The sequence below is a fragment of the Gossypium hirsutum genome, chromosome A10 (genome assembly GCF_007990345.1).
Source record: "Gossypium hirsutum isolate 1008001.06 chromosome A10, Gossypium_hirsutum_v2.1, whole genome shotgun sequence".
Classification (NCBI taxonomy): Eukaryota; Viridiplantae; Streptophyta; class Magnoliopsida; order Malvales; family Malvaceae; genus Gossypium; species Gossypium hirsutum.
The window spans coordinates 80,192,428-80,218,440 of record NC_053433.1 but is presented as its reverse complement, the minus strand read 5'-3'; the positions used below and the strand labels follow the sequence as shown (position 1 = coordinate 80,218,440).

The 26,013-nt window shown below is 33.5% G+C and overlaps 2 protein-coding genes across 7 annotated transcripts; both read right to left on the bottom strand.

The window, feature by feature from the left end:
- Positions 1–6,049: 6,049 nt before the first annotated feature.
- On the bottom strand, positions 6,050–12,596 carry LOC107896912 (putative disease resistance protein RGA3). 5 transcript variants are annotated; one of them, XM_016822214.2, is made up of 6 exons: positions 9,301–12,596; positions 8,984–9,157; positions 8,816–8,912; positions 7,185–7,856; positions 6,473–6,558; positions 6,050–6,403 (listed from the first exon to the last, which is right to left on the bottom strand). In XM_016822214.2, exon 1 carries the CDS (start codon positions 12,450–12,452, stop codon positions 9,333–9,335), a length of 3,120 nt encoding a protein of 1,039 aa, XP_016677703.1. In that variant the 5' UTR covers positions 12,453–12,596; the 3' UTR covers positions 6,050–6,403; positions 6,473–6,558; positions 7,185–7,856; positions 8,816–8,912; positions 8,984–9,157; positions 9,301–9,332. The 5 variants fall into 5 exon arrangements, 4 of the variants coding, with proteins under 4 accessions (XP_016677703.1, XP_016677704.1, XP_040934799.1 ...); XM_016822215.2 differs by having other exon boundaries at positions 9,007–9,157; XM_041078865.1 differs by having other exon boundaries at positions 8,984–9,125.
- Positions 12,597–20,558: 7,962 nt separating this feature from the next.
- LOC107896914 (conserved oligomeric Golgi complex subunit 5) lies at positions 20,559–24,897 on the bottom strand. Of its 2 annotated transcripts, XR_005903265.1 has the most exons (4): positions 23,564–24,897; positions 22,843–23,316; positions 20,883–21,959; positions 20,559–20,794 (listed from the first exon to the last, which is right to left on the bottom strand). XR_005903265.1 is itself a non-coding variant. In XM_041078864.1 (3 exons), exons 1-3 carry the CDS (start codon positions 24,674–24,676, stop codon positions 21,021–21,023), a joined length of 2,526 nt encoding a protein of 841 aa, XP_040934798.1. In that variant the 5' UTR covers positions 24,677–24,896; the 3' UTR covers positions 20,559–21,020. The 2 variants fall into 2 exon arrangements, 1 of the variants encoding a protein (XP_040934798.1); XM_041078864.1 differs by having other exon boundaries at positions 20,559–21,959; positions 23,564–24,896.
- Positions 24,898–26,013: the final 1,116 nt, after the last annotated feature.

Below are 26,013 nucleotides of genomic sequence, written 5' to 3'. Positions count from 1 at the left end.
AATTTTCACTCATATGGGACATGCATACATGTATATCGTGTCTCCACATCGATTTCCAAATATGACCATGTTAGATAGATTTTCCACACCACCTATGTTTCATATATCTAGATTTTCTAAAGACGTTTAACAATTTGGCCTCTCAAACACAAAGATATGTAGGGGATTGAGAAGGTTAAAATTATTTCAAAAGGGTGATCTTTTAAAGCTGTGTTTCTCAAGATTTTTTGGTCTCAAAAGCTTACATCATTTGAAAGGAAAACTGAAGAAACATAAGAACGTATATACCTATATGGAAAGACTACACCTCTAATCTCATTAGAGCAAAACTCAATTGCCTATTCAAATGCAATAAATTAGTTTTGAAACAAACCCTTTGTTCTTAGCCTACTAAGTTTTTGTTCTTCAAGAATTTTCCACGATTTATGGTTTGTTTCATCATTTCAATCTTGTATTAAGAAGAAAAACTACAACTGAGCACTACACTGCACTAAAAAATTCTTAAAAAATTCCCAACTACAAGCTAAATTTTTGCATTCATTGTAGAAGTGGAAACTACAACTCATATTTGCAGATACCCCCAACTGATCAATAATCCGATCTAAACTCGAAAAATTTAAAAACGAGATGAAAACATAACATGAACATGATACCATACTCAACACAAATATATAAAAACTAATCTTTAGGCAAAGAAAAAAGTAGTAGCCACAACCAAGAACAAAGCAAAAAACAGGGGAGAAACCAACAATAATCACTGTTTTAGTTCTCAAATCTAAAAAACAAGTGGCTATTTTGTTCCCAAATTTGAAAATAAATAAGGTTGGGAAAGAAATTAGTTTAACTTTCAAGGATAAAATGGTAAAATAATAAATAAAAGTATGGGTACTTTTGTCTGTTAAAAATGCCTACTGCTTTATTGGGTTTAACTGCTGTTGAAATCTCTAGTCACTTTTGAGCCTATCAGTGTGGTTGAAATCAATTTTGGCCGTACTGTGATGATGAACCAAACAAGCAATCAGTGAGGTTGGTAGTAATTATCTACCCCAACTGCACCACACTGGCATTAAAAGCTAAACCAAAGGAAGCCTTAGTCCTTTTTACCTAATAAACCATTTAAATATCAAAATTTCTTAACGAAATTTTAATACGACATTAATATAATCTTGTAGACATTAAATAAATAAATAAAATAATTCACTTGTCGAAATTGTGGTCCCTAAACCACTATTTCTGACACCACTGAAAATGAGCTTTATCTTGCTGATAGATCAAACATTTCGATACAAACCCCATTTCCTGTTGAAAGGCTCAGTCAATGCCTAGGCCCCGCCCATGAAACCCTGAAATGCAGAGAAGGGTCTAATCACTTGGTGCCGCATGTCATGAAGGCACCATTAAGTCCCCACCATATTCATATTTTGTACTGTATAAGCAGTGCCGCCTATACACTATCCTCAACTCTTAAATATTGTTTTTTTTTTTAAAACAGCAAGCTAATGATTGGCGATGAAAATACAAGATTGGTGTTGCTTCTACACCATCCTCAACCACCCACAATAAACCATTTTGATAAATAATGTGGGTGGGATACTATTTTCGTATTTTTTCTTTATTTTTATATTATTAAAATGAAAAAGCTGCGATATTTTGAAAAAAATTTATATTATTTTTACATTATTGTTTGAATAATAAAATTAAAAGATTTATATGAAAAATAAAGAGAGGTTAAATTAAGGGTTGAGTTGACCTTTTATGTTTTTAAAAATAAGAATAATACTTTTATTTGAGAATTAACCCTATGGAAAAAAACTCGAAAATTTAAAGACGCAAACCATTTTCCTTAAATATAACAGTGAGCTTTTAATAGAAATGAAGCGGACATTCATTCTGTTGTTGATTTTAGCAGAGGCCATAGGAAAAGCAAGTCTTGGTAATTAATGGCGGAATCATTGCAGCATCAAGGTAATAGAAGATAGCTTGGTGTTTCCGCCATATCCACATGGATCAGACGTCTCTTCCTCTTACGTTGTTTGATATAATATAGAGTGGGTTGGTTCTTCTCCCATGTCTATGATTTCTTTTCACCCTTCCTTCGTCGGATTTTATGCCCAACCTCAAATCATCTCTCTCGATCATTTCTTCCTCAAATCGCCGACAGCAGATTTTGACCATCTTATTGGCGACCATGGAGGACATGCAAGTTCATAATTGGTTCATTTGGGTTGCTTTCCTTGGCCGAAGCCTGAGAGTAGAGAAGAGGGAAGGTTGGGTTGAATTTGAGTTAAGACTTTCCCAACATAAATTGTATAGCTTCAATGCTGTTTTTCAACAAGTCTTATAACAGCTATAATCAACTATTGAATCAGCTGGCGATTCACATAACTATCTTTAAAAGTTGGTATCGCTAAAAGTAGGTGTTCTCATGGGAAAAGTACGAGGGAAGTCCCAAGGGGTGAACAGTATTTCGACCTCTTTTAAAAAAATGGAGAAATTAACTCTTTAAATTTTGATATATGCAAATTAGTCCCTCTGTTAAATTCCATAGGTTAAATTGATGATGTGAAAAGTTAATTTAAATGATTAATTACTAAATTGGTCTTTGAACTATAGCTAAAATCTCACTTTGATTTTTTTTTAAATTCTTCTAAACAATAATTCTAAAAAATTAAAAATATATATTAAATATTCATGATTTATAATCCCTATTATAAAATTTCGATTATCCATTTTCACATCCCTTAGCTATTATAAATTTTCTCATTTGAAGATCTTATTGTTTAATATCTTAACTAAACAAGGACTCCATGTGTTTTGAAATTATATATTTTAACATGATTTTTAATATTTTTAATAATTTTGATAATTTATATTTATTTTAAAGATTTTTTAATTTTTTTAGAATTATTGTTAAGAATTTTTAAAAAAAATCAAAATGATATTTTAGCTATAGTTCAGGGACCAAATTAGTAATTAACCATTTAAATTAACATTCCACGTCATCATTTAACAAACAAAATTTAATGGAGGGGCTAATATACACGCTTTGAAATGTATAAGGGCTAATTTATCCATTTTTCAGTAGAGGGGTCGAAATGCAATCTGCCCTTATGTACATGGGCTACCTTGATACTTTTACCATGTTCTCATACCATCATGTCGGAAAATTCGGGGTGGTAGACATTATTTTTTGAGTCATCGTTGTCAAACAATCCGGGGTGACGAAATAATTTATCTGAGATAACCATTGTTGTTGGGCAATCTGAGATGGTAATAAATATTGTCTAGCGTCATCGTTGCCGAGCAACCCAGGGTGATACGTCCATGTATCCGTTTTGAGTTCATGTTGGTTAATAGGGTTATTAATGAACGAAGAGTTTAAGTGATATGTGAAATATCATGCCATGAAATGTCGAAATGCTAATGAATTGAAAATGAACCCAAGGGCTAATGGATGGAGATTGAGCTTATAGACTTGGAAATGGTTCTTATGATACTTGAGATTGAGCAAATATGATTGATAAGAAATTGCAATTATGCTTGTGACATATTGATGAGTTATTTATGTGGAAAAAAGATAGAATGTATAAGTATGTTCGTTAAAACTTGAAGTAGTTGAGATGAATGGCATGAAATTGTGTATGGAAGAAACTTGAATAAATTGTATCTATTGTATATTCATTGTTATGTTAACTTGAATCACAGTTTACCACTAAGCAATTTGCTCAGCGTACGGTTGCTTTTTCGTGCGCAGGTTAGTAGATTCTCGAGCCAGCAGCTAGTAGATCTCAGCATCCAGAGGATGATCCCTCGACTCAACAATTTTTGTAAATCCCGTTTTGATTTTAGGCAGGCATGTACCTAGTTGAGTCAAAATTTTGGATTGCTTTAAAGTTTTTAAGACTTTTGGGGTTTAGTATTTTATGATATGTACATATGCATGCCTATATGTTTATAATGTCCTATGAAATCTTGCTTATATGCTCTTATTTATAAATTGATATAATGTTAATGGCTTATGGGAAATTTAATAGTCATGTGTAAAACTAGTATGAAATGCATAGTGAGATAACCTAAATGATGCTTAGGCACATTATGATTAAGATATGGAAGTGCATTGTTGAAGTTAGTAAATGGTATATATGGAATGCTTATGAATTAATAAGGTTTGAAGTATTTACTCAAAGAGGCTATATGATTGAGGGTGGTGAATGAATGTATGTGTGTATAATTTTCATGACATTGGATTTGGTATAGACTTATGTAAATGATAGGGAAGGTTGATATGCTTGATGAGTGATTGAAATGGTGTGAGTTTGATTGTATTTTGAACATGTTGTGGCATAATTTTGAGTTTGGATTTGGGATGAATTAAGTACTAAACGCACGTTTTGGAAATTGGCTATGACGTATCGCTACCTTGGATAGGGTATTGGTAATTAGTATTTTACAAATAATTTTTCGAGAAAAAAAATTTCAAAAAGGTATTGGTACCAGACTAAAGTAGTGATACTTTACATTAGAGTACCGATACTTTACAAGGGTATTGATACAATTGTTTTTTATTTCCTTTTTCTGTTAATTTTTGGCAAAATATTGAACCTTACAAGGGTATCAATACAATTCTTTTCTTATACAACGATGTGGAAAACTGAAAAAGATCTTTAATGAAAGAGAATGCATAAAAAAAAAGAGAGTCAAATCTTCACTTTCATTTTCATACAATGATAGAGAGATTCCTACATAACACAAAAAAAAAACACTTTTTGAAGAGTGAAAAAGTAATTGAGATCAATTTGCAAATTTGTTCAACTGAAATTTTTTGGCTCGTTTTCTTTTGCCCTCTCTTTTCTTTGCTTGAGCACCAAAAGCATTGTTGTTTCTTTTGAATCGGTCGTTTGTTGTCTTAAATCGATTCTTTGCTTTTTTGAATTGATTGTGTTCTTGATTGACTCGATTATTTTTGTTGTTTGAATAGATTGTTTATTGTTTGAATCGATTCATTATTGCTTAAATAGATTCTTTGTTGTTTAACTCAATTCAAACATCAACACCATTTTAGTATCCGACCCTTTAATTCCATTAACCTTTCAATAACAAAGAAAAATTATAAAATGAAAACACCCTAAAAACAAAAGGTGAAGAAAGAAGAAGACTGGAAGCTTAAAGATGGTAGAAGCAGTTGAAGCTTGAATATGATAAATGGTGGAAGCTTTCTACAAGGAAGCAATCGATTGTTTTGTTGGGTGTTTGGGTGATGAAAAAATGGAAGAAAATATAAGAAAATCTAGTAAAATTAACACTATTATATTGACAGTTGGGGTAAAATAAATAGATATGTACGTGGCAAGTTGTGATTGGTTGAATTTTTTTTAACGGGACTAACAGTGGGGTAAAATGGATAACAATTTAATAGTTTTAAGTACCCATTCTAACAAAAAAATAAGTTTTAAGTATCAACTTAGAAAAACTAGTATTAGTATAGTTTAATTACCATTTTTATTGTTAAGGCTTAGTTTGGATGGGCGGTGTGTTTACCTCCGGTGAGGTTAAAAACAGCGGTGGCGGTGAGATTAGTTACTGTAACGGTGAGATTGAATACTGTAATGGTGAGATTAGAAATAATGGTGGAGTGTGTGTTTGGATTCAAACGCAGCTGTAGCGGTAAGGTGAAAATAAAAAATGACTATTAAGGACATTATATTAGAATTGATATATAATAGAAGTTTTTAAATTATTTTTCTTATATAAAATTATTAAAATATGTGAATTTATAAATTCATTTAATAAAATATTAAAATTTATCTTCCAATATTTTATTATAAATATTTTAATGAATTATATAATCAATTTAAATTATTTATTAGATAAAATGATAATTATTTTTAATCTTTTATAGTTAAATATTCTTTTATAACAATAGTTTCCCTTAACAGCAGGAATAGCCCATTTTTGCCTAAACATTTTGAATTTTTCCAAGTAGAAAAATTCTCAGAGGAAATTAGAGCAATCACTAAGAAAGAAAAGTTAAGCAAAGTAACAACAAATCTAAAGAAGCACTTTGTTTATGGAAACTAAAATTTGTGCAGCATAATACACAAAGATGTTCCATTCCATCATCTAAGCATTACTTATCTCCTCACTTTCGCTCGTTTAAGAGCCCTGATACGGTAACAAGATATATGACAAATTTTAACTTCAACAATCATAAATTGCACCTTGGCAGATCCTTGAACTGGTCTGGAATCACTGGTGTCTTGCATGTGACTATCTACTTCTGCAGATCCAGATGTCAACAATGGATTTTCAGAAGAGCTTAGAGATGACTCCAGATCGATAACTGAGCTTCTATTCAGTGGTGATAAAGCAATGACTGAAAAGCAATGACTTGTATTCTTCCCACCTGAATTATCACAATTATATTTATTGAGCTTTCCGGGGTTAACAAGAACTTCTATAATGAAGCACTAACCTTGTTTGTATCTTCACTAAAACAAGAAAATATGAGCCCAATAAATCCAGAATCTAGAAGTTGATACATTGCCTGAGTCCGGACATCTGCAGAAGGTAAAAGTAGAAAATCTTTTCAATGCCCCGCAATCAATCATAAATATGACACTATCTAAAAAGAAATAACCAAAAGTGGGCTTCAGTTAAAAGTAATGACCAATAAACAATCCCACTGTGCCTACACAATGAAGAATCCTCTTCGTCAAGTTTCACCAATAAGCAAACACTCTCATATCAGCTACACAATGTCATGGGTTCAAATCTTAAGGATGTGGTTCCATACTTGCCAGGTTGAAAATTAACAGGACTAGAAAACCAATCATCTTAATTTGCAACCATTGGATTAAATATAAAATACATCCAATAGTTAATAGGAGAGTGTGACCGAAAATTGAATAACCTAGACATGCAAAAAGGACTAAGCACCTGTCCATTCAATAATTCATGATACAAGTAAACAAACAAAAACAACTTAGGATTTCAAAGAGGGAACTGTACATGTGAAATTTCTGCTCAAACTGAAACAAAAGAGTGCACACACAAAGATTATCATGTTATTCTCCCAACTTATTTCAATATAATGCTTCAAACAGACAAATATATTTTCGTATCAAAAAGCTAGGTCAGCAAATTAAGATTTTTTGCAAAAACAAAACTAAATGTTCAAAACTTACCAACATGAGAAGGAAGAACAGTAATATGGGGATGTGAATGGTACCACCCAATAACTCGTGTTGTTCTGCCTCGATGCAGTCATTCTGTACCTTGAAGTTAATTTCACAACAAAGCTAAGAATCTTGAACATGTCACTAAATCAGAACACACGAAAGATATTTCTAGTAAAAGTTATACTAGCTCTACATTTTTATGCCGATGACATTGGTGTAAGTTGCAGAAATTAACAAATTCAAGTTAGCTCTAAAAATGGCTTTTGGTGAAAGCAGCTAAGCAGAAAAAATTATCATTTCAAATTAAACACAGTGCAAGCATATTTATAAAAACTAAAGCTTTAGATAATAAGGCAATTGCTAACGAACACAAAAAACTAGTCTCTTCTAGACACTTATCATGATTTACAAGATTTAAATCATCACTAGGAATCACTGGAAAGGCCAACACTAGTGACCAGAGAACTAATTTTCTGTTATACTGTAATGAACACAAAATCAAATGCCAATTCATTAACAACAAAGAAAAAATGCACAAAGTTTTAAGGATATATCAGCTTGAGCTGATGCAGCTGCCAACTGTTCAGGATTTGTCTCAACTCGGTCCTTCTGCCGATCAGATCGTGATTGTGGTGATGCTCCCCATATCAATGCAGTGACATTTCCATCTTTTGAGTACTGGAATTTGCAAGAGGTGAACAAAGGAACATAAACTGAATCATAAAATCCAGAAAATAGAATGACAAAAGTGCAAGACAAACCAATCATATTACAGAGCAATACTCTTTGTCATATGAAACCAATGTTTAAAAAGATCAGATTTATCATCAGTTAAGTTACGTATAAAGGGATTCAAGTTCCTAGGACCGTGTTTCAGTAAAAATGGCTTATTGAATGCAACAATCCACAAAGTCAAAATGAACCAAAGGTAGATACACTTCCAACATTGTTTTTTAGAAATACATAACAAGAACTACATCTGCTAATGTATAAAATTAATGCAATAAAGGGATTTTCCACATCAAAATCAGGAAAGAGTAAGGTGTGAATTTCTTCAGTTTATTTGCATTATCCAAACTAAACAAGAAATTGGTAAAATTCAGTCCCTTAAACAAAAAAAAATTAAAGATATATAATCTATTGCTTACTATAAGCACACACATTCAGAAGAAAAAATCAAAGACTAAAGTACTTCCCAAGGATCCAATTAACCTCAGCCTTAGAATAAGCAGAAAGTTACACCAATTGTTGGATCAACAAAGAAAGGAAGAAAACCCAAAGTTTGAAACAAAAGAAATAGCAGAAAAAAAACTATGAACAAAAATCATATTGCAAATGGAGAAATCAATTAAAAAAAGAAAGGAAAAGAAAACAAGAACTAACCGATGCCATGGTCAAAGAAAGATGATAAAGTTGGGTCAATGAATGAAGTCTGTCTTAAGAATGGAAAAAATGAGGGATTTTTATTAAAGGCATAAGCCATAGGGTGGAAAGCAGATTGGGAGACAAGGGAGGTTTGGGGATAGTGACAGGGCGTGGGAGAGAAAAATGCACAAATACACCCAGAAATGAAAAGAAATGGCACACAGAAAGCATCAAGAAGACTCCAAAGGGATAAATTTGAGCTTAACACTTACAATCACAGGCTTATCAGTCTTCGATTGAGGAGGAGTTGACACAGCTTGCAGCAGAGGTATTTCTTTCCCCGTTATCAGCAGAATTTGGCTGCCAAATCTGAAAAAAAAATAAGATTGATAAAGAAACTTTCAAGGATAAAATGGTAAAATAATAAATGGAAGATCAACCTCTGCTGCACGAGTGAGCTTACTGCTGCTGAAAGCTCCAGTTGATTTTTGGGATATCAGTGTGGTGAGAATTGATTTTGGTTGCACTGAAACGCTCAACCAAACAGCTTCCCAGTGAGGTTGGTAGTCCAACTACACCTCACTGGCTTCAAACGGTGAACCAAAGGCAGCAGTCTATTTTAATTATTGGAAGTGATATATTAAATGGTTGAATTTTAGTTAATTCAAGTTGTGTCTTATTGGTAGAGTGACATATTTCTCTATAAAAAAAAATGGTTGAATTTTAGTAAAAGAAAGACTGAATTTGAAGCTTGTACCTCTTTAAAACCATTGGAATTTCCTTCACGTCTTACCCGATTAAACCATGTGGAATCAATCGAAATCCTTTGATGTGAGAAATATTAGGCCAATCCGCACCAATATCCCTTCGGCATCTTTCCCTTAACTGCGGACAAGTAGAAATTTTCAAATGTTTCAAAGAGGTGAGGCAATGCATCCCTTCTGGCATTGAAGTCAAGTTAAAACATCTTTCAATCCTCAAATCCCAAAGTGAAGTTAGGTTTTGCAGAAACTCATCTGGTAGAGAATCTAGCTCTTCCATGTCTTTAAGCCACAGAGTTTCCAATTTGCAAAAAGGAGTAAAAATTGAACAAGAAGAAGATGGTGCTAATTTTAACGTTGCACTCTTCATCTTTATTGTAGGTTGGATCAATGGCTTCCACCTGGTTTCTTTCAAATACAACGTTTCGATTGAAGGAAACAATGGCATAGAAGTTAGATTAGGACACATGTAGATATGTAATTCTGAAAGGCAAGGAAAGCAAGGCCGCTGTGCGTTTGAAGCTTCTCCAACATCACCTGGTCTCCACCATCCTTTAAGATTTGGGCAATCTCTTATCCACAGTTCTTCCAAGGACGGAAAAAATATTGTTGTTGGTTTTGCAGAAAACAACTCCTTTTGCATTTCAGTCTCCGAAACATTTTCCAAAGCTACCAATCTTGAAAGCTTCAAAAGTTTGAGGGAAGAGAGGCGATGCAATGGTGGTAAATGCTTGCATTTAGTACAATTTTTTAGCGTTAGTTGAGTTACATTCATCATGGTCATGGATGATAACCAGCTGGAAAGTTTGGTTCCTGCATACCCTTCCACCTTCAATATCTCCAGATTTGGGGGTGGTTGGAGGCATTCCAAAACCATTTCATCTTCTCTCCTAGTCCAGCTCCATCTGCTCCACTTAAATTCTAAAGATTTCAAGTTCAGTTTATCTTTCAAGTAAGTAGATCTGAGCTCTGGGATACCAGCATTTTCTAAACATGAAACACCAAGTTCTCCTTTGAGGTTGTTCAACCCTTGCAATTCCCTTAACCCGCAAACTTCCCTACCTTTCTTCTTCCCCACAACAAACTTGCATAATGTTTGTAGACAAGTTAGTTTCCCCAGCCCACGCAGCATGTAACACAAATTAGTACATTGTCTAATATTTAGATGCATGAGGCTTACTAATCTACTTGTTTTGCTTGGTAAATTTTCAAGACTCCAACACCCAAAAAGATCTAACGTCTGCAAATTTTGAAGCCTGCATAAAGAACCAGGTAATTTTCTAATGTCACGATTTCCAGAAAGATCAAGGTCCCTTAAATGCTTCAATTCACCAATGGAATGCGGTAACTTCTTAATAGCCAAGGAACTCAAATCCAAATTCCGTAGATACTTGAAATTAGAAATGAGTGCACTGCAAGTGGATAGACCCATGTGCCCACCCTTTTTTTGATTAAATGATAGATCCATGTGCCCACTATTGATTTGAATAAATGACCTTACTCTAGTTGCTTTGAGCAAGGTGGTTGGAATTCCATGAGAGAAATATAATCTGTCTTCAAATGAAGCATGACGAGTTCTTTCATTTACATTTTCTGCTTCCAAAATTGCAACACAACACTCAGTTGCAGCAACAGAGCATGCAAGGTCATGCATTAGATCATGCATTATGAAGCACTCTACATTTCCTGAATCTTCATCTTCTTCATCAGCTTGAAAAAAATATCTCCAAAGCAAATCTTTGAAATACTCATGACCAACATCTTCTAGATCATCATCATTTCCACTTGTTGGTTGGATAAACCCTTGGGCCATCCAATATCTGATCAGCCTTTTCACCCCAAACTTAGTATCCTTGGGGATTAAAGAGCAATAAGCGAAACATTGTTTCAAATGTGGTGGAAGATGATCATAACTCAACTTCAAAATTGGTAGAATACCACTCTCTGGTCGAGCTATATATTTATGTACATTGTCCTTCACCTTAACCCATTCCACTTCTGCTTTTTTATATAATACCCTTCCTATTGCCCTTAAGGCAAGAGGAACCCCTCCACACTTGTCTGCAATCTCCATCCCGATTGCTTTTAAGCGGGAACCATTAGATTCCAAGCTTTCTTCTTTACACGCCATTTGCTTCAATAGAGACCAGGATTCACTTCTTGACAAACCTCGAAGCAAATGTGATGAAACGGTGCCTGTGATTCGTGCAACCGCTTCACTACGTGTAGTGACAACAATCCAACTTCCCTTGGCACCATCTAAGAGCAAAGTTTTCAAGCTAAGCCACTTTTCAAGGTCGTCATTCCACACATCATCAAGAACTAGCAAGTACTTCTTTCCATCAATGTTGTCTCGAAGACGATTTTGCAGTGTTTGCATCTGAAGTTCCTTATCAGGTTTGCTTTCAGTTGCAGCCTCGCTGATGTTTTGCACAATGACTTTTAACTCAAACTTCTCTGAGACACAGACCCACATTTTTAGCTCAAAATGCTTCACCACGTTTTCATCATTGAACAGCATTTTAGCTAATGTGGTCTTTCCTAACCCTCCGATCCCAACAATAGGAACAATTGAAACATTTTCTTTAGCTTTGGATTCGAGCAGTAGTTTCACAATTTTCTTTTTATCATAATCTCTTCCAATTATTTCTTGTGCACGCACAAAGGAATGTGTTTGGTCCCTCTCCCTAACTTCAATTGGTAGCTCTAGGGGGTGGTTAGTGAGGTGAAAATTGGCTCTATCAGCTACAATGGCATCTAGTCTCTCTCTAAGGGCTTTAACTTTATGACCCATCTTGAGACTATAAGCAAGTTGGTTTGATTTGGAGAAGAAAAGGCGTACCTCTTTCACCGTGTCATTGCCTGCTACTAATTTCCGCCGAAGAGCTTCAGTAGAGAAATCGTCCAACAAATCTTCCACATCGTAAAGCACATCCTTGAGCTCCTTGAGCCACAGAGTTAGTTGATGATTGTTATGGTTGCGATGATCTTCCGCATCACGTAGCACTGCTCTGATAACCGAAGCAGTTTTGGAGAGCTTATTGATTTCGTCCTTGAAACCCCATGCCACTCGAAGCTCTTGTGCTGCTAATGATGCCAGGCCCTCCACCACATCTCCAGCAAGATTGAACAGAATGCCCTCTGCCATTTCTAATATTACTTCCTTCGCTGCAGGAAATACTAAAGAAAGGTGTGGTGCAAGAAATTTGATGAGAAGATAGTAAAGTCAACTCGTATTATACCACGTTGTTTTATATAAACTATGGAAATTCGTCGCAGCATGCATCGGGATTGTAGTTTGCCAAAAGGAATTATAAAAACATTGAAAAAATCAAAATTCAAAAAGGAATTATAAAATATTCCTAAAAATACACATGGGTAATATTTATAAATTTAACATTTTAATTAATATTTTTGTTTAAAAAACAACTGGTCAAATTTGATTCTTTTTAAAGGTTGACTCGGTCAAATTTAGCTAAAAAAAGCATGAAGATCAGATTGATAAAAAAATAAAATAAACATTAAGAGCTAAATTTAAAATTATGCTGAATTATTTATTTTAAATATTAAATGTTTAGAATTATAGTTGAATTAGGTAAGTTAGGAAGTATACAGTAGACGAACTAAGTTGTAAAGTGAGTAAAATAGAATTGAGTAAGGCCTTATAATGGTTATATTTATTAAGGTCTTTAAATGCTAATAAACCATAATTGAAAATTAGGATCATAGCCATTAAACTCCATTAATTCTTATCATGTTAGTTAACAACCATTAGATTTAATGTTAAAATTATAAATTTAGTTAAATTATGAGTTAGTGGGAAGAGATGAAACAAACATTGACTTCTTTTTCTTCATCTATCGCCGAAACTAGAAAGAAAGAAATTGGGAAGTTTCATGCTTTTTTCTTCTTTCCATTGCCATGAGCCATATTTAAGCATAGGTTAGGTGAGGAAACTTTGCATCTTAAACTTCCATTACCATAACCATATTTAAGAAAGAAAACGCGGGTACATCGGGAAACAAAGAAAAAAAAATGAAATCGTTGATAATTAGTGATATTTTGGTTTTTGCTCTCATAATTTTATTTCAATTTATATTTTAATAGATAATTACTTATAATTGATTAATAATAATTCCAAATATAAACCGAGGTTCAATTTTGAGTTATACATGTTGAAATGTATGTAAAATTGTAAATGTGCTATCGTTTTATGATAATGTCATGTTATCTTACCTAAAATGTGTTTGATGACTCATTGATAATGTTTGATTGTGTTGACTCATTTGAATCCAGAGAAATGGCATGTTATTGAATAGGTAGATAATTATAAACAAAGGGTATTGATGATGGATATGATTTGAAATATAGATACGGAATTACATTGTGATATCATCTATATTAGAAATGATTTTATATATGTTCAATACGTGTATATATGAATTGATGTTGATGTTGTAATATTATATATATTATAATGTGATTTAATAATGATTAATAAAGGATAATGTCTTATTAATAGTGTTGGATAGAGTTAGCATGTCATAGGATTCGTTTGATAGGTGGGACTTTTAGCATTTTATGCGTGTTATCTTTAATGTTTTATGCATGTTATATTTGATTCAACACTTTATGTGTGTTATACTAGTGTGTTGGTGGATTGATTCATGTATTTATACTCAAATCCGAGTTAGTTAATAAGGGCTAAAATGATAATTGATGTGATTAAAATGTGAAATAATATATTAAGTATAAGTATTATTGAAATGTGAATATAACAACAATATGATATATGACTTTGACATGATTACACAAATGCAAATACCCTAGTGGTGCATCACAACTTTGTATATGCAAGCAAATATTACATTGATACGGATATGGTTACTTGATAAATAACCATAGAATATCTTGAGGTTTTAATGGCTCACATGAATATATGTTTATATGAATATTGATAATGAAATGGTTTTGATTAATACGTATATTCATATTATTTAGCTTATTATTTTGATTTCTAATATATTATAATTGAATTCGAGTTACGTTTGCATCATTGAGTATTCAATACTCAACGTATGGTTATGTTTGTTTCCATGCGTAGGTTTTGGACGAGATTTTAGTAAACCGAAGTTATAAAGTATCGAACGCTAGTAGCTTAGCTCAGCTCATACCTAAGGTGATCATATGGTTTAATAGTTGTATCTAGTGCCTTGAGTGTAATATATTCATTTGTAAACTTGTAATTTTTTTTTTTTGAAAAGATTGGCTAACAAAAAAATTTCATTAATTACATTAGTATACTTTGTATGATTGTCCTCTTAAGGTTTTTACACACAAAGCAAAATGAAAGCAAATGTTGCTAATTGGTTGTCTAATGTTTAAATTAATATTAAGCTGTATTACATGGTCGTATCGTAATACAGAAAGACAACTTATATTAGTAGATGAACCTAACATGTCCTTAGTCTAATCGAAAATGAACAAACTAATTAAAAGACTAATATGACGTCTATTAAATTCAATTGGGGAGATATTTTGTCTTGGGAATCGAAGCGGATGACTCTCAGAAGATAGAGACTATAACACCCCTAACCAGTATCCGTCGCCGAAACAAGGTTACAGAGCATTACCAAAACTTTTAGAACATTTACAAATAATCAACGTTAATTACTATTCTTTTACCAAAATTATCTATAATGTCCCTTAAAAGGACCTTCGAGGCCCAATATGAGTATTAAAATCGAGTTGGGACTTAATCGAAAACTCTATAAATTCTTTGTGAAATTTTAAAAATTTTCCAAGTTACATGGCTCACACTCCCATGTGGTCCAAAGGACACGGCTGTGTGACCCTAGAACACGCCCATGCTGCAAGCCGTGTTCGACCCCGTGTAACTCTCTGACTTGTGCCACACAGCCAGCCACACGCCCATGTGAGTAGGCTGTGTGATCAATTTAATTTTCAAAAATTAGGTGCAGGGTTCACATGGCCAAGACACACGCCCGTGTTCCAAGCTGTGTAGCACACACGGTTGAGACACACGCCTGTGTGCTCAATTTTGAGCATTCTGTTTCTCAAATTTAAGATGCAGGGGACACAAGGCCTAACCACACGCCCATGTATTAGGCCGTGTGTCACACACGGTCTAGACACACGCCCACGTGGAAAAAATAAAGCCATTTCTAGCTTTATTTCTCACCCAAAATTTTACCAAATAACCTGCACCAAACTTACATCCAGATACCAACTAATCCAAGCATTGAATTCAAGCAAATTTTAACATCTAATATGATATGACAATACATACATACATGTTTAAAATCTTACCTTGGTTTAACATAAACATAAAACATCATTTGATCATTCCTATTTAATAGATAGGTGTTTATCATAACATTATACTTTATAAATACCAAAACATACCATTATTAACCATTCCAATAGCTAGATTACAAATAACATATTTAAGACATCTATGGCCAAGTTAGCCTATACATGCCATTATACCAAAATAGGTTTACTTTTTATACCAAAGTAAGCTTGTGGATAGTATGATGATGCTCCAATCGATCACCACCCTTCGCAAGCTACCGAGCACTATAAAACAGAGAAAATAAAACCTAGTAAGCATTATATGCTTAGTAAGTTCGTATAACATATTTTCCATCAACTTAGCAAAATTGCCTAAACACATGCATTCAATCAAACATGTTAGTCACTTAATTCTTATATACATCAAGTAAACATAGATAAGCTCTTTATACTATATTCTTTCAAGACATTATTTATTTTGTCTCATAATTCTCATATCATATCAAGTATTTTATCCGTGGAATCATTGAAATTTTGATGGATACTCAGATAATACACTCAAGGTGTACAATTCAATAACCCGTCAATTTATATTCAAGAGTACCCATTATGGTACTTAATCAGATAGCACATTCTCGAGCCACATATCATATATCAGGATTACCTGTCCAAGCTAAATCTTTTTTGTAACATGTCTCAGAAGAGCTTAATTAGGATTACCAGTCCAGACTAAATCCTAATTGTAACATATGTTCGAAAGGGATTATATCAAGATTAGCCGTCCGAGCTAAATCCTATTTGTAATGAGGTCAATAGGATTACTCGTCCGAGCTAATTCTCTTCAGCAACAAATGCAAGACCTCATTCAATAAGGGAAATCACATTTATCGATCGAAATTCAATATTCAAATGGAATTTAACCCTTTTTAAACCATTTCAAACATGTATTCCTTTCTTTATTATAACATTCAATTTAATTCACATAAATATAAAACACATTCTATACAAACACAACATTCAATTTAACATAAAACACATTCCATACAAACACAACATTCAATTTAACATATTTACAAGCTCGATTAAGTTACACGAACTTACCTTGACACTTGTTCGCGTATTTAAATCTACTAATCTGAAACTTTTTCTTTTCCTCGATCTAGCCTCGAATTTGTGTTATCCGGATCTATATAAATGAATTAATCATCAATTTATCACATTTCATATTTATTTGGACTCAATTTACATTCTACTTCGAATTTGTGTTATCCAGATCTATATAAATGAATTTAATCATCAATTTATCACATTTCATATTTATTTGGACTCAATTTACATCCTAGGTAAAATTACCATTTTGCCCCTAAACTTTTCATAAATTCCAATTTTATCCCTAGGCTCGGAAAATGAAATTCATGCAATTTACTCCCTATTCCAAGCCTAACTGAAATTTCAATATACAATTTACAGCACATATATTCTATAAATTTCAGAATTTTTCTTCAACTTTAACAACTTTACAAATTAGTCCCTAAATCATGTTTTTATCAAAAATCACTTTGTAAAAGTTGTTTATCTATCAAAAATCTTTCATTTTCTACCATAAATTTCTAATTTTTAGCATATTCATCTATGACATAATTTTTATATTTTGATAACTTTTCAAATTAATCCCCTAAATAGATAGATTAAACTATTCTGGTTTCAAAAATATCAAAATTACAAAAAACGAAACAAGAAAACTTACCCAATTAAGACAAGAAAGATTGTTTTCTCTTTCCTAAGGTTTCCATGTATTTTAGGGAAGAAGATGACATAAAATAAGATGTTAATTTCTTTTTAATTATTTATCATCTTTTAATTATTCCCAATTAAGACAAGAAAGATTGTTTTCTCTTTCCTAGGGTTTCCATGTATTTTAGGGAAGAAGATGACATAAATAAGATGTTAATTTCTTTTTAATTATTTATCATCTTTTAATTATTTCTATTTCCAATTTAGTCCTTGCCTTTTTCTAAATTTCCATGGATGAATCATCAAAAATATCTACTAAATTTTTATTAATGGTCTAATTACCATATAAGGACCTCAAGTTTTGAATTCCATAGCTATTTAATCCTTCTAGCTACTAGAATTTAACTTTTGCATTTTATGCGATTTGGTCCTTCCCGTAATTAAACATATAATTGCTAAAATTTTCTTATTAGAATTCTCACATGACATCTCTATCATAATAAGGACCATGGAATAAAATTAAAATAAATTTTATTTTCAGTTCGGATTTGTGGTCCCGAAACCACTATTCTGATTTCACTGAAAATGGGTTGTTACAGAGACATAGATGTGAATAACTGGACAGATAGTACATCGGACTGAACCTAAGAAAAATAGATCTTGAATCCATTTATGAGTTTATTCACTTGTGATGTTCATAGTGTGGTATACCTAAATCCTGAGTGGATGATGGACTATATATGTGTGACTCGTATACTTTGATGTAAGTAAAAGCCTGAGTTTGAATAGATAATGAACCAAAAGCTGATGCATTAGATGTACGACTTCTACAGTATGTAGCGTAATTCACAACAGTGGAATTCATAGCCCGAGACATGTGCCAATGATATCCTCTCATTGGCATTACATGGTTGATGAAAAGTAAATGTGGCCACGGGTCGTTCGACTTTGTGATGGATGACTTGATTATTATTTTATAGTAATTGATTCTTCATGAAGGAAGATGTAATGGTTACTATAAGATAAAATAGGATCATATTGGAAGAACGAATATTATTCTAAAGAGATTAAGATATCCTATGAAGTAACACATTTATGACAAGGCCATTAGATGAGCACTGATCGAGTTGTTTTCGTAATGGTATGTCGTTGGGGAGAGCTTAGTCACGATACTATAATGGAATAACTTTGTCACTAAATGAGTTTATAATTAATAGGCGAAAAGCTGGAACCTAATTATAAATCATTTGAGTCTCAATTGTGTATGTCCAATTAGTTCATCAACTAGCTCGTTAAAACTAGAAATAAATTGCATGTTGAATCAGATGAACAGAAATGAATAGAAATGGTGAAATAAAGAAATATGATCATTTGGAAATGGTTATGGTTTTCTCCAAAATGAAAATGAAAATGGATAAATGGAGTCATTTGGAAATGAATGTAGTTTTCTTCAAAATGAAAATGACCTGAAAAATAAATTTATATTTTTCAAAATAAATGAAGTTCGAAAATTGAAATAAATCATTTGGTCATGGTGAACCTTTGCAAAAATATTAAACATATTTTCCAACAGATTTTTTACAGTAAAGTTGACATGATTTTAACGAAATTAGAATTGGGTTGAGAAAATTATTTAATTAGAAATATATTGAAGTTTATTTTTAGGAAATAAAAAACAAATATTGGGTTGGATCAAATTATGAAATATTGGGTTAAAAGCTCGGAAAGTACTTATAATTGGACCCAATATGGAAGAGGCTCAAAAGCCTTTATGTTATAAGGTAGGACAGCAAACCCTAGTATTATTAACCAGGGTTATCGCCCCCTACATCCTAATTAAACTAGAAGTTCATTTTTCTAATTAAAATAAATAGATGGCACCTATAGGGCCTTTTACACAACTTTTAGATACCGTTATTCTGCTTGAAAATATAGACTTTTATTATCTAAGAATTAAATATATTTTCGAAATAATGATTATGCCACTTTCTACTTGAGAAGAGAACTTTCGTTTTCACTCCAAAAAGAAAGAAAATTATTTCTAGTTATGTGTTTGATTTGAATCGTTCAAACCTACACTTGAAGCAATTCGTGGTACGAGAATAGCGAAGAAGTTCGTTTGGTTGAAAGCTAGGAATTTAAGGATCCGTTTATCCGAAAACACAGGTACGAATTCGGTGTAGGTTTTATTGTTATAAATATCACAAATCGGATCAGTTTTTAAAATTTTTATTTTTTTTGTGCAATAAAACCGTTTTCGAACCGAAATTTTTCCAACAATTAGTGGTATTAAAGTGTCAAGTTGTGCTATGTTTAAATCGAGACCAAAATTCTCTCTTCTTCATGTATGATTATATTTGATAAGATGTGACATTTTTGTAGTTGTATGCATGTTCAGGGAAATGTATGTGAATGAATTCATAATATTATTTTATTATTATGGATGATAAAGTAAATTTGCCAAAATTTTACAATAAAAAAATATTCAATTGGTAGTAATATAACTAAAAAAACTGACATTGTGATATACATGAATTTAGCAAAATAATTTTAACACAATTAATAATTGAACTTAAATTTTGAAATCTAAAAAAGTAAATGAACTAAACTTTAAAAAAAAATACAATGACTAAATTTCAAAATTGTCGAGAAATACATAACCATAGAGGCATATTCAAACCTCTTATACGAAAACTAAAAAAATATTACACTTTCCAAATATTTACATATTCCTATTTTTCTCAAGTTTCTTTGTTCTTTTATTACTATTATTATTTCTCTAATATTGATTTTAGTCCTAATAAACTTCTATACGAAAAATAATTTAACATACAAAAATTTTAAAATCTATGTATGTAACCCTTTAAATTAACACAAATACATTGGAAACATTTAGAACCCTTTAAATTAACACAAATACATTGGAAACATTTAGAAATGTGTGGAGTTTGTTTTACATTGTTGTGATTTTACTAAGTAGGTTGCCAAATTGATTTTGAAATTTGATATTCACTCCATCCATTATGAAATTTATTCACCAAGTCAAGACCTTAATATCATATTTATCATCCATAACGTTCATGTGACTCGCCAAAACAACTCAACCCAAAAAATCAATACCACAATAAATTTCCCACACAGAGGACAGAATCCAAACAACATTAACTTCCATCCACCAAAAACATTTCAGAACCAGTCTGACAGATTTTGCACAAAAACAAAGAATAGATATTATTCATATAATAAGTTTGTTAAAATGTGGTCTAAAAGTAAAGAGAAATCTGGGAGGGAACTGTACCATTTGACAAAATGATGTATAAATTGAAACCACTAATGAACATTGCGACAACAAAATTTAAAAAACTTGAAAAGGTCGAGTTGAGGGCATTCAACTACAACCAGCTCCGTAATCTGCCAAAAGCTCAATGTAGCCATCGATCCCTTTATTTCCAAGTGAGAAGATAAGCAAATTGTCAGTTCATCACAACTACAAAAAAAATCCTAGTTATGTTGATGAAACCATGCTTACCTAAAGGTTTGAAGTAGATCTAGCAACACTTTTGAAGCTTTCTCCATAGATGCTCATTGTGCAATATTTTGATTTAAGGCAAAAACATGGCCACTGCTCGTCGATTTATAGTTTACACGAAGAATTCCAGACGATTGGTCATTTTTGAGATGCAGGTGCAGTTTCACTCAATGATGAGCCTAATCGAAGCATAAGAGGATACACAGGACTGAACTCCTTGTCTCTCCTAACCCTAACTTTTGTAGCATAATCATCTAGAGTTGCCTTGATTCCTTTCCAGATCTGATCTTCCCCTTGAGAATCCAGCCACAGTGAATATTGCAAATGAGTAAGCTTGTTCCTCTGGAGTGGTGATTGCAAGTCGTCAGGGCCTCGGGAATAAAGATGATGAAGAATAACACTTGGAGGTAAATCTTGGAGAAGAGGAGATGCTCCTAGTTGAGACGTTTCCAAGAAGATAAGCGGTCGGAATGCTCTAAGAGCTCGGTATGGTGCACCTAGTTGTTCTACAGGGAACAAATTCTGGCCCACAGCTAATTCTAGCTCAGCCATGTCTCTGGCCATTCTCAGCTTGCCTGATTCTGAAAGGGGTCTGACAAGAGAAGCATGCCTGATAAAGAGTATCAAAACCCTTGAAGCCATGCTCCTAACAAGCCTCGTGCATATGGTTTCTGTTCCTGCAGTTGTAGCGTTGGCTGAAGATGGCAACAGCCTTGATAGGAACTCACGACGAAAGTGAAGAATGCACTTTTGCAACTCCTCCATGTAAGGCGAGGCATTGTTGTCCATAGCAGCATCCATGCCAAGGGCAGAAAAGTTCTGGTCATGGATTTGTAAGATGCAAGACTCCAGACGATCAATCATTGCCTGGAACAAGGATGTTATAGAATCACAAGCAACACCATATATTGCACCAAGTGAAGGTGATAATACATCTGCAGCTATAGTTGGAAGCCCCATAATCATAGAAGTTACGCGAGTATGAATTTCTTGTAGATGCTGACATAATGCAAAATTCTTGACCTGAGCTGCCGTAGCAGGACCAGATACTTGGCGTGCTTCAGGACCAGTGGATATCTGCCAGAAAAAAACGTAACATACACATTATTTATATGTGTGTTTTCATTGTGAAATTTATGTACTATGTAACACAGGCACACAGTTCTACTAGTTGATATACTCCTATAAGATTTGTAAAGACTTGGGTTTTGAGGACAGATAACCTAGAGAAATTAAAAAATGGGATTAAAGGTATCACTAACAATCAAATCAAGTCCATGATTACATCAAATAGTGTTCGAGAAAATGCTAAAGGCTTATTATGCATTACTATCACTTAATGCCAATGATATATGCCTAAACAAATTACCACACAAAACAGAAAATTTTGTACTTGTAAGACACAGAAGACATGACATACAGTCAGAAAAGCTGAAAAAAAGAAAGGGAAATGTTTTAACCAGTTAGCTTCAGTAGATAGATCACCGTAGTATTGCATAAAACCTTATTGGCAGAAACACATTGTATGTTATATATTTCTCAAGTTCAGACTTTAGAAGTAATAATATCAAATAGCATTGTAACTTTCAGTGATTTTTGTTTATTTGATGATATGAAATTTAAACATTGCCCCATTTAGTTAGGTCATGAATTGCAAAATAAGATGCAATAAAATCACATTGGGACTGTATTTCCCAAATATAACAAACTACTTCCTATGACACTGCAGGGATGAAATACTAACAACAAGTTCTTAGGCATAAACTTGTTGTATATATAAACAATAGCAGATTTAGGTAAGGCAATGAGGCAGTAACCTCCTTCATCCTCCTCTGTCCTGGTACCAATTCCAAATCAAGGCTATAATGTATTTAGTATATGCTAATAAATAATTTCTCACATAACAGATATTCTATTCAGTAAAGACAAAAAGATTTTGCACACAGGAGAAACGGGATACCAGATATTCAGCTCGTTCTGCGATCAGCAGCAAAACTTTACTAATTTCACGCAGCACAAGAAGTGTTAATCGAGCATCCAACTGCACAGCTTCGATCTCTTCCTGAATACGAGAAAGAATTCTAGAGATCTGTTCCTTGGAAGGAACACTACCACGGCTGGAGACTGGAAAAACAGAATTAACAATATCTGACAGCCGGCTTAAGCAGCTACCTAAGAAAGCCATCTGGAATGTTTCAATAGCTGCAACCATTTGGGCTTTTCCTTCTAAAGTTATAGCTGGTAACACCCCCTTGACATCAGTGTCACCCAAAATTCCATCAAGAAGGTTTTCCATCATAGAGTAGAGCTTCGGATAACCATTTGTGAATATCTCTTTGACAAAACTTGATGCAGTAAAAGCAGACTTCATTTGAGTAGCAAAGGCCTTAACAAGAGCTTCCCAAACTCGATCAGTTAGCATGGGATCGCCCTCCTACACGGAACAGCATAAATAATTACAGTCAGGCAGGGAACAGCAGTTTCATGATGTGCCAATTCCTGTGTTGTTATGACTCTTCTTTTTCATGAACGTAGAGATATAAACATAGAAAGACGTGGAAAAAAAACAGAACATACCCATGTAGGACTCATAATAGTATCTAACTCTAAAGTAGTCTAATTCAATTATGAATAGAATTACCAAGACAGAGAATAAAAATGAAATGAAATGGGGGGCTTACCTTAATGATTTCATCAAGCAGCAAGACATGTGTAAAAGGGTCTCTCTTCTTAGACAAAACCCTCTGCAAATGCCAAATTGCGACCATTATAGAATGCAACTGATCCATACAACTTCCCATCCTCTGCCACAACGCCTCTCTTGCCTTCCCACTGCCCCCAATCTGTGGCGTTCCACTCCCTCTAATACCTCCAGGACCAAATCCGCCAGCTCCACCACCAGCTGAAATGGCCTTCATATCCAACGCCACACTCACACTCTTCACACCCATTCCCTTATATTTACTCACCAATTGCTCCACCGTCGCTCTCAACTCCCCAAGATTGTAAAACACTTGCAACCCAGTTCCCACTTCAGCCTGATTCAACCCTTCCATCCCCTTTTCCAAAACTTTCATAGCTTCACTTCTTAACTTAGTCCCTATCTCTTTGACCGCATTGATTTCCTCGTCGATCATATCAATACCGCCAAGATCATATTCCTCGCACAAGGTCAAGATATCATTATGCAACTGAGCAGCTTTAGCAAGATCCAACTTATCAGGCTCAGCTTCAGCAGAAGCCATAAGGTCCCGTAGCTTTTTGGAAAGGCGAATAGCACGTATGGAGTGGGAGAGAAGCTCGGAAGTCCTATGCAAATTGGAGAGCTGGACAGTTTTGGAGAGGATTGAATTATGGGGTTCAGAGAGCTCAGATCGGACACGACGAACCGAAGATTGAAGAGAAGAGATGGAGGATCTAAGAGTGGAGAGGGAAATCTCAGCGTTGTTAAGAGAAGATAACTGTGTGAGGAGGAGAGGGTGGTTGGAAAGGACGTGGGAACGGATTTGGGAATCGAGTTGGCGGATGGCTTGGAGGAGGTGTTCGGCGGTGGAAGCAGGGGATCCGGAGGACAGTGCGGCGGAGGAGAAGGAGGTGGAAGAAAAAGAAGGAGAAAGGAAGGGGGAAAGGATTGGATCTTTGGCGAAAGAGTCAAGAATGGAAGATGGGGGAGGAGGAGGAAGGGGAGAAGCGGCGGTGGAAGAAGCAGGAGGGGGTTTGAAAGTGGAGAGACGGTGGAGAGGGGAGGAGGACGTGGTGGTGGGGGATCTTTGGAGTGCGGCTGGAGAAACCATTTTCTTTTTTCTGGGGGGGCGGGGTGGATCTATCAAATGAGAAAGGAAATTTAGGGATGGATGGCAGGAAAATGCAGAATCAGAGTGAAAAATAACGGCCGGCGAAACGTATCTCCGTTGGCAGTGGCCAAGACACCACTTTCATGTAAAACGAGTTGTTTCTTTCTTGAGTAGGCTGACAAAACAAAATCATTAATTAAGTTGCATATTTTACATAACCACTTCTGCCTTCATTTTACCCATTTATTCAATTAAATCATAATTACAACTATTGAGCCTTAATTCTTCTTACAATATAATTACAACTTTTTTAAGTTATTTTCAATAATTTACTATTTTTTTCACCCACCACTATGGATTCTAATATTTTTTTTTATTGGTATCATTTTCGTAACACTGTTATTATTTTTATACAAAATTAAAAATTTAAACTCGCATCAAGTAAATTTTTGATAAAAATTTTAACTATTACTCGTTACAAGTTAGGTTTGGGAAATGTCATTTTTTAAAATAAAATTACAATTATAATTATAAATAATACATATCCAAATTAATTATAATCAAAATCAAATATTACAATGATAAAACCAGTCATGTCAAATTTACAATGCGGCATGTGTTTTAGCTTATGTCTATATATCACTCTAAAATAAGATTTTTCTTATTTTGATCACCTTAATTAAGATAATTGTTCAAACTAATTATCGTTATTAAAAATTCTATTAATCCACTAACAGATTACTGACGTGACACATGAGTCAAAATTTAAAAATCTCTATATAATTATTCCAAAAGCAATTTATTTTTCTTCTCTCTATTGTTCTAACCAGGCTACTCACACTTTGTGACCCCATCTGACTCCTTTATTTCAGTTTTCAGTTTTTTTGAACATTTGGTTTTTAAAAAAGGTCAAGGTTTGAATAGTGTGCATAGTTGTAGGTTGGGTTATATGTATTAAACATGGATCCTTGAAATTGGGTATCTCCTCTTATCACTTATTTTTGTTGTTTTCACTTTACAAGTAATCTCATCATCAAACAACCTCATTTATAATAGTATATATATTGGGTTCATTATTGACCAAGTTTGAGCAAAAATCTTGTAGGATGGTAATTCTCACTACATCAAACCATTGGTGCTTGTACTGCTCTACAGTGTTTTTGGAGCTTGCTTTTTTATATCCAAAACTCCTCTATAACCAAGAATAAATTATCATATCACTTGAAAAACTTTCTTTTTTGTTTTTCTTCATATTTTATCTCAAACCAAAAGATCCAACTTTCAAAGTTTGAGAAAGTAGGTAAATATTTTAGATTTTTTTTCTTCTTTTACGAATA